General features: G+C 43.5%; 1 protein-coding gene across 1 annotated transcript; it reads left to right on the forward strand.

The window, feature by feature from the left end:
- Positions 1 to 4,838: 4,838 nt before the first annotated feature.
- LOC311064031 (ADP-ribosylation factor GTPase-activating protein 2-like) lies at positions 4,839 to 6,464 on the forward strand (the record flags this gene model as incomplete). Its single annotated transcript, XM_084083746.1, has 1 exon — positions 4,839 to 6,464. The coding sequence occupies one exon, from the start codon at positions 4,839 to 4,841 to the stop codon at positions 6,462 to 6,464; it is 1,626 nt and encodes a 541-aa protein (XP_083939872.1).
- Positions 6,465 to 10,000: the final 3,536 nt, after the last annotated feature.

A 10,000-nucleotide genomic window follows, 5' to 3' on the forward strand; every position in this document is an offset into this window, starting at 1 on the left:
CGGTGGATGTACAGGAAGGGATGGACAAACTTTGGCATGATGGTCATTAGATATGCTATAGAAAGCACAAAGTTGAAATGTTTAACGCTGAAATGATCTTTGAGCGGTAAAGTAATAAAATGGGGAAGATAGCTCACTAGCATTGCTATCAGGATGATCAGAATAATTTGAAAAGCCCTGCTCTTCATGTCTTTCCCCTCCCTCTGTCCTTCTCCTGGTCCAGGCTGTTTCAGAGCTCTGAGGACCATTATACAGCAGAAAGACATCACAGAAATGAGCACAATGTAAAAGCACAGCAAGATGTAATAATGCAATGAATATTGAGGACCAGCTAAAGGAGAATATCCAATGCAGAATGCAAGCACTATCGGCCAGACAACGCAGGAACAGGCCACCTTGTACCGAAGAGGTTTGTACCTGAGAAACACGACAGGGTGGACCACGGCTATGTAGCGCTCCACACAGATACAACACTGGAACGACGGGACGGCAAAGTACACAAAACCGGCAAAAAAGAAGAAAAAGGTGTGACATAGATTGTTGCATGTGTAGATCCATGCAAAGTAAAAGACAGAGGCCAGCGAGAAGACAATCTCAGATACGGTCAGGTTGAGAGAAAAGAACTCGGAGGCTAACGTCCCGCAAGCTCCGCTCAGAATCAGCCACAGGACGTAGCTGTGGATGGGGAAACCCAGGATGAGGTTGATGGAGTTGATAGCCGTCAGCACTGACTGGGACAGATATTCGTAGTCCTCTGGGGATACGGAGATGGAACAGTTGTTGTTGTTTTCCAGGGTCATCACCGGCCTGTCTTCTGTGACCTGGAACCCGTGCAGAAGAGGCCAGTGTATGTCAGTTGTTCTCAAACTTGTGACTCACAAATGTTCAAGTACCCCCAGTTCGGTATGCATTAATAATACTAATACTACTACTACTACTACTAGGTCTAGGCCTAAAAACCTTTCTATTTAGGAAGGCCTTTTCTTAAATAAAAACAGTGATGTGGAGTGGTTATTGTGAAAAATATACAACTGAAATATAATACTGAAATTATTATATCAAAAATAACTTTAACTTGTTTAAATAAAAAAAGTTACACATTATGACTTTAAGGTTGACTTTATATAGCAATAAAAATACCTTTTGGCAAACATCCTCAGCAAATCCTTGCATGAATATTGTTAATAATATTTGAAGAAGTCTCACCTTTATGCCGCAGAAAGTGAAACCTTTAAGTTGGTAAATTGTCCCTTGTTCCAGTGTTGAAATCCCTTGTTCAGAGCGTCTCCTCTATGAGCAACTGATTTTCCAGATGGTGCCGCTTACTCATTCTTTTTTCTCAATCAGTTAGCCTTCTCATCTTTCCCTTAAATACCTTCACTTGTTTTTCTTTCGCACACCTGCACAGAGCAACATTTCCATAATTGTATAAATGTTCTCATTGTGCAGTGATGACTTTGCCTACTCTGCATGATGTGTTGTATTAACAACAGCTTGTAACAAATGGTAAATGGTGCATTTATATAGCGCTTTTATCCAAACGCGCTTTACATAGTTTATGCATTACATTCACTCATTTACACACACACACACACACACACACACCGATGGTGGAGGAAACCATGCATGGCACCAACCTGCTCATCGGGAGCAATTAGGGGTTCACCGTCTTGCTCAAAGACACTTCAACACCAACTCTGGGGGAGCCCGGGATCGAATCCGGCCGCTCCTCCGGCCACTCTACCCCTGAGCCACTGCTGCCCCTAAACCCATCAATCCTAGAACCAAGAGAGCTATCACAGCGGCTTTGGGTCATCTTGCTTGTTATTTGCCACAGAGGTGGACATGGCCTGAAGCTTAGAGCAACTGGTCACATTTATCAGTTTCTTCATGTTCCAATTCATGAAGATCCATTTCACCATGAATGGACCACAATGGAAACAAGCTTTGGCTTTTTGTGTGTTTCGTATGTTGTTGTCTTTTATTGATGCCAATGACATTTTTCTATTCTATTCTATTCTACCACTGGCGGCAGAAATCCCTTTCAGTTCATGGCAATTATCTGCCAAATCTCTGGGTCAAGTTATTTTCCAAGCTGTCATTGCTCGCACGTTCTGTTCTGCCTTTTCATCTCCATTGTGTACTTCCTTCATTTTGCATACACACCTGAGCCAAACCATTCATGCCATGTTTGTGATGGAAAATTGCAAACATGCAAATGGTGTACTTGAAATGTATTTGTTTAGCCTGTGTGTGACCTCTTCGTACTCTTGGAACTAGCAATTATTGAATTTATTTTTATAAAATAAAATGGTAGCAATGTGAAAGAAATGTTATAGTTGTAATGCATGGCAGGTAATAGGGCTGAACCCAGGGCTACGTTTTGACCTCTAAGCAATGTTGAACTTTGGTAGAACCAAGTAAAGCTTTGTGAAGGAAGGGAAAGTCTGCTGACAATATAAATTCCAGTAACACTAAGGTGTTTCAGTATTTGCCCTGATGAAGACATACGTTGAAAGTAGCCCAAATAGGTCTAGGCCTACATGGTTTTTGTATTGAGGCTGAAGACTGTTATTATACACAGAGATAATTGTGTTTGCACGTGTGTGCTTAGATAATGTCACAAACTACTACACCGATCAGTGTCAAATTTCTTGTGCACACTGTTCACCTGTAGGCCAAGGAATTCTATTGCCAAATGTTTTTCAAATGAGCCTAATGGTGGCACTATAACAGCCCACTTCATGTTACATTACATTACATTACATTACAGTCATTTAGCAGACGCTTTTATCCAAAGCGACTTACAATAAGTGTATTCAACATAGGTAGGGAACGAAAACTACTAATCACCAGAAGTCTTAAGTGCATTTCCTACAAAAAACAAGCAACCAAGAGTATATACCTAGCGCTAAGGTAAAAGTGCAATATATCAGCTACCTACTTTCTTACAGATGAGACAAAATTGCAAAATCAAATGAGCACGAGCTCAAACAAATAAGTGTATCGACTAAACAAGATCCAAAAAACAATACAAAACTAAAACAAGAGTTCGTACAACTAGTTAACAACAAGTAGGCCAGGCAAAGAGGAAGGGTAGTGTTTCCTGAAGAGGTGGGTTTTCAGCCTGCCGCGAAAGATGGGCAGTGACTCTGCTGTCCTGACTTCAGTGGGAAGTTCATTCCACCACTGTGGGGCCAGAACAGAAAAAAGTCGTGACCGTGTCGATCGACCAGAAGGACCCTTGAGTGACGAGGCAATCAGTCGCCCCGAGGTGGCAGACCGAAGTGGTCGGGCAGGGGTGTAGGCATCAACCATAGCCCGGAGGTAGGAAGGAGCTGTTCCTTTCACTGCCCTATAGGCTAGCACTTTTAATTTACATTTACATTTTTCAAAGCTGGTTGCCACAATGTGGCTGCCTCGCTCTAACCACATATACTTTTTATGTAAATTTGGACAGACATGGGGGCCGCTGCCATTTACGTTCCAGCCCTGATTTCTGTTCCTACTCTGGCCCTGTACAAACATAATTGACACAAGGCCTTAATGAGCACTGAGCAGCATCCTTTATCATAGCCTTTCCCCCCATTGCCCCGTGCCTTTTTGTACCTGTACACAACGGCAAAACAATGTCACCACATGCACCAATGGAGGGAGGTAGGGCTGTGCCTCCTGGCAGAGATTAGCGCTCAGATGAGCACCTCTCTAGTTATCTCCGCCAAGCCGAAGGCAAGAGGGGAGATTACATTTGTGTGTTTGTCCGTGGCTAATCTCGCAAACCACTGGACCGATCAGTGCCAACTGTCTTGTACAGGCTGCCAGTAGGCCAAGGAAGTAAGTCCCCACATGCTCTTTCGCATATATTTAACTTTATTGGGCTGAAACCGTGGAGTCAAACGTCATAGACCGGTCAGTGGTGACTGATGTGATAGACTGGTCATACTTCCTGGTGGAGAAATGCACTCCACTCAGCATGTGAAGCTTTCTAGTTAAAATGTTTGTCAAATTAGGGTACTAGACTACTAATCTACTCGAAAGTTGCAAGTCTGGACTCTGTATCTGTCTGTCTACCTGTGTACCCTTTATGCCCATATATAGAGATCTCTGTATCTGTCTGTCCGTGTCCCTTTTATGCCCATATATGGAGATCCCTGATGTCATCAGTATATGCTATAATGTGGATCGGCGGTTCTGGACAACTAGATGTCCATATATACAGGCACCACACTCCCCGAGTCCTCGCGGATGTGTGCGCAGAGTTTGAAGTCAGTTAGTCCCATATACACGCATGGCGATGTATGAATGTTTGTCAATTTAGGGTATGGTGCAGTGCTTCTTCTTGCGTAGGACTCACAAAGCGGCAAACCAATGTGTTACATTTCAGTAATGATTTTTCCAGTTTTGTATTGCTTTCGTGTTTTATTAGGTCACCAATTACAGTTAATAAAGGCTAACTAGGTAACTTTGAGCCTAAATAAAAAAAAATATGTATAGATTATTTTCCCCCTCAGCCACTATATAATTAAGCTGGGGTGTTTTCCTACAAAAAGACACATCTCTCTGGCTGTATTTTGGTTTTGTTCCACTGTTTATGTTGACGTTCATCCCTTGCAGGGACGCCTCTAGCTTTAGCTTTGTTTTGTCAGGAAATGTCTGGAAATCATTAATATGTGTGAAGATAAGAATGCCTGGGCAAATTGACGTTGTGTGACGTCAGACTATAGCTCTGGTTGGCCTATATAAAGGTATTACAGACATCATGAGATGTCCGAGAGCACCAACGGGAATAGACAGAGAGATAGACAAGACAGAGTGTGAGAGGAGGGAATTTGGGCAAGATGGCTACAGAACCAAATACTACAGAAGTCCTTGCGATTTTCAAAAGACTTAGATCTATTCCAACAAACAAGGAATGCTTTGAATGTGCAGTGAAGAATCCCAGTTGGGTCAGTATTCCATATGGAGTGTTCTTGTGCATTGACTGCTCTGGGATTCACCGTTCGCTTGGGGTGCACATCAGTTTTGTCAGATCCACGGAGTTAGACTCCAACTGGAATTGGTTCCAGCTTAGATGTATGCAAGTTGGTGGCAATGCCAATGCGACTGCCTTCTTTCGCCAGCATGGCTGCACAACAAATGACACCAAAGACAAATATAATAGCCGTGCAGCCCAGATGTATCGGGAAAGGATTCGTCAGCAAGCCAATGGCGCTTCGTCTAAATATGGCACAGAACTATGGATCAACTCATCTGTAGGTAATGCTCCAAACGCAGCCTCAGCGTCTGAGAAGAAAGAGGAAGAAGACTTCTTTGCAGAGCACTCGCAGCCTGCTAATGATTGGAACATGGCACCTGCCACCGTATCAGGGCATAGTGGTCAAACCTTTGTCTTCCCACCACTTCTAACAGAGGCAACAACCACAGACCAGGATACCACAAACCCTCAATCAGAGGAAGCTGGACTGAGCACTTCATTTAAAGCCACCATTGATGTGAAACCCTACATTACTATTGGGAGGAAGAAGCCCATGGTTGCTAAAAAAGGTCTTGGTGCAAAGAAAGGTCTGGGTGCCCAGAAGGTGAGCAGCAACAGCTTCACGGAGGTGGAGAAACAAGCTCAGGCAGCTGAGAAGCTTGGACAAGAGTCGGCCGCTGAAGCTAAGGAACAAGCGGAGGAATCCATTGTGGCGTCCTTGCGTTTGGCCTACAAAGAGATGGAGATTGACAGGAAGATGGAGGAGAGGAAGATCAAGAACATGGGAGGACAGAAGAGAGAGCAGGCTGAGAGGCTGGGCATGGGGTTCGGCAACAGGAGTCCTGTGTCTCATTCTGTGATGTCGGAAATGCAGGTGATTGAGCAGCCTGCTGGTGCCAAATCCTCCCCTCGCTCCAAACTGAACATGTTTGTTGATCCTAGATTCACCTCTGGTCCTCCTAAGTATCATCCTAAAGACAACCCGTTTGCGGCCAGACGAGAATCTCTGAGTTTTGAATCTCTGTGGGACTTGGAGGGCGGTACTGACTCCTTCATGTCCTCCTGGGCCCTGGAGAAAGAGGATCCCAAAGAGCAGATCACCAAATGTAGTACACAGCCCATCAGATCCTGGCCTCCCAGCAGAAGGAAAGATGAGGTATCAGCGACTGTGGCTGAGTCGAGCGATGCCAGGCAGAAGTTCGCCAACGCAAAGTCCATCTCCTCTGACATGTTCTTTGGCCGGGATAGCAGAGCTGACTACGATGCAAAGACACGACTGGAGGCCATGTCCAGCAGTACTTCCATCAGCTCTGCTGACTTGTTTGGGACCGGCAGTCACCGGACCTCAGAGCCATCAGGCTTCGAGAGAATGCTCCCAACCCCTCACGACGTTGCAGAGTTCAAACACGGAGTAAAGACTTTCGCCGGAAAGATGGCTGTGATGGCAAACGGCATCATGAATACCATCCAGGATCACTATAGTTCCTAATAATGAGCTGACTTCCAGTTAAGCATCCAGTTAGATGTCCAGGCTGGGCGATATGGACAAAATAAAATATCACCCTATTTTCTACAAAATACCTCCTTTTCTAAAATGCAACGCATTGTGTGCTTGTAGATCGGCTATTTTCAAAAGCATGAAATCTCATATGCGTGCAAATGAGTGAGTGAGTCCTTCGATGTACAAACTTGGCGTGCGTATTTCTGAAGACCCGTGGGAGTGTGGTGCCCGGTTTAAAGTCAATATGCCCATATATAGAGATTTGTCCAGAACCGCTGATCCGTCCAATATGACCAAATATGGGTATATCCATGTATGTGCAGACAAGGACAGACAGATAGAGATCTCCATATTATGGCCATAAAACGAACACGGACGGCTTGGGTGCGGCAAGTCATGCGGTAAGTACTGGGAACTGATGGTTGGTGTGCATGAAGCTCCACCTCAGCAATCCATCTCCCAGGGGTCTAGCCTAGCGTATTATAACAGGGGTAGACTCCCACGTTCTCGGCTGATACCGACAATAAGCCTCTCTTTCTTACTTACCATACTTACTATAAGGCTGAAGGGATTAAAATGCAGATGAGATAATATATATAAGATAATAATTGACAGAACGAGGAGATTGCATAGACACATTATTTACCAAAATAACAAACAAATCAATTATTTGCTAGGAAGAACCCCAGCAGACCTGACTTTTATTTTCATATTGTTATTACCCTGCTGCTCTAATGTTCATTTCTATGTCGATACATACACCAAGGGTTCTCAGACTTTTCAGGCTGCGAGCCCCCAATATCATCATATTTGAACTGGGGACCCCCCAACCTGACAACCACTTGAAATTGTAGGTATTACATTTAGTTTGACTCGGTTCCACCGATCTACAAGCTCACAACGCCTCACACTGCGAGGCGTTGTGAGCTTGTAGTTCGGATATTTTCACAATGTTTCCCTCTTACATAACATAATATTTGACAATATGGCCAATTTGGTATTGAAAAGGTCATAAAAGTCATTAAATTGTAACTTTAGAAATGTGCAGAAGATACCCTGTATGCACTTATACTGTATGTTTGTTTGTTTACTGTTGAGTGAGAAAACAATGTTTGAAAATCATCAAGCTAATCATCTTGGGGTCCCGGCCCACAGTTTGGGAACCACTGCTTTAATGTAGTGCAGTGGGCCGGGCAAGTTACTGTGTCTGCAGTACAGCCTGCTCTCTGGTACTCCTTTCCAGGCCCCAGTGGATTGCTACCTGCTGATCCTTTTTTTTTGTATCCTTCCTAATTATTATAGGATTATTATTTTTTTCTCTAGCTACCCTAAGCTGTACCTCCTTTTTCTTTCTTAAAGGAGTAGTTCACCCAGAAAATGACCTATTTTCTATCAATTACACCCCCCATAAAGCCTTGAATCCTACCGAAGGAGTCTCCTGTAGGAGACTCAATTGAGTCTCCGACTGCATCCACCCGGTCATCAAATTATTGGCTTAGGAATGTGACAAAAAATAAAAATCATTCAAGGCTTTGTGTAATTGATAGAAAATAAGTAATTCTTTGGCTGAACTACTAAAGAGAGAACTGTGCAATAATCGAAGTCAGAATGAAGGTGTTCTTTGATTTTATGTCATCGTGTCATGCTGTTACACAGTACGTCACTTTTTTTATTTAGGTTTCTCTAAACAGGAGATGTTTTTATGGCGTGGCTCCTCAGAGGTGAGCCGTCGAGAAGGGGGTGTCTGTCTGTCTGTCTGTCGGTCTGATTGACTAACTGACTAACCCCCCAATTATATCATACGTTTTGAAAAGTTTAAAAATGTTTCTAATTGAGGTCAGTGGGGCTCTGATCAGGCTGAAACCTTCCCCACATTTGGGGTCTAGTCTATGACATACAGTGTAGATATGTCATAGACTGGTAAATGACTGACGTCACAGCCTGGCCAAACGAAGGTGTTGAGGTCCACATTGGAGCCACATGTTTCCCATGTGGATCCTGAGATGCACATGATTACATTTTATGTGGCTCTGAAAGAGTCTTCAGATGTGTGGATTTCACATGCAGTAAAGATGCAGGGGAAATTGCTGATATTTGGGGTAGAACCTGCTGCCGTTCTGTTGTGATTGTATGAAAGGCTGGCATAGCACTTACCGTGTGTTCTGTGTGCCGCCAGCCCCACATAAAACTACATGTAAATGTGTGGCCTGGAAGCACATTTTCAGCATGAATGCATGAGCTCTTGGCACATATAGTACAGTACATGGGTGGATGTTGCGTCAGATATTTGCGTGTTCCTCACAGCACACCGTTCCACCATGGCAAAGAACATGCAAAACAAAATGTCCTTAACTCATTAGAGAGAAGACGGAAGATGTTGCGCTGGACAGTGACTAAAGAAAAAGGAGAATCAAATACAGGCTATCATGCTGCAGTGGCATTGGGGGACATAACTAGGTTTACTCCTTTGGAGGGTCAAGATATGGATCTGATTGATGTGTTCGTCTACACAGACAACTGTCTTTGCGCTGAATGAAGGTTGAGGTTCTTATGCCACACAGTTGTGCTAATATCCAAATACTATGGACCAGTCCCGAGCTGAGCGTGCTCTACTGTCAGTTGATTTAGAGGGGTGCAGACCTGTCAGTGAACAGTTTATAGAAACAGTCCACACTCACAAGGTGAATATTTTGGTGCTGATGAAGGCCTGAGTAGCCGAAGCGTCTCTGTTTGTCATGACTACTGCTGTGTTACATTTTTAAAAATCTAAGAAAATTCACCTTGTGAATGCGGACTGTTTCTATAGACTGTACTAACATGGCAGTTGCAGAGTTGTATTTGATGTCAACACCCACACATGGTTCAAGCTCAAGGTTGCTGGGATTGTTCCAGAGGCAAATTGTGATTTGACCAGCTGACTGAATACACTAATGACATCCACAGGTCGGCACCACCACAATGGTCACCACAAAAGCTACGTGCTTAACTGAGCTATCCAGTTTAGTAGACCTTGTATTGCGAATTTGTACTTCCATGTACTGTTATGTACTGCCATGTACTGTTCTCATGTCTTACTAAATAAAGTACATCAATCAATCAATCAAGTCTGGTCTTTGCCGCTATCACCGGGACAAATATTTTGGGACTGTCAGGGACGAGTTGGTTCTGTGTCAAGTTATTTCTATTTCTGTTATGTGGTGCTAAAATCAATCTAAAGTAAATTAACTAACCAAAAAAAGAGAAGTGTCCACCATGTGTTACTGGCTTTGTGTGGCCATCACAGGGGTCGAGTTTTTTTTTGATTGATTGATTGATTGATTGAATACTTCATTAACAGTTTGAGAAATAGTGCAGTGGTACCCAATTTTACAATGATGCTAAAAGGATAACACAAACATTTCTAAGGGGGCTTGTTTCCATTGTGGTCCTATGTATTCAATTCATCAAGACAATAAAGCGGACCAGTTAGAGGACCACTACGAGGACCACTACAACAACAACATCAGAGTCAAGCTCAACTAGAA

Source organism: Gymnoscopelus microlampas, assembly GCF_963454915.1.
Source record: "Gymnoscopelus microlampas genome assembly, chromosome: 2".
Taxonomy (NCBI): domain Eukaryota; kingdom Metazoa; phylum Chordata; class Actinopteri; order Myctophiformes; family Myctophidae; genus Gymnoscopelus; species Gymnoscopelus microlampas.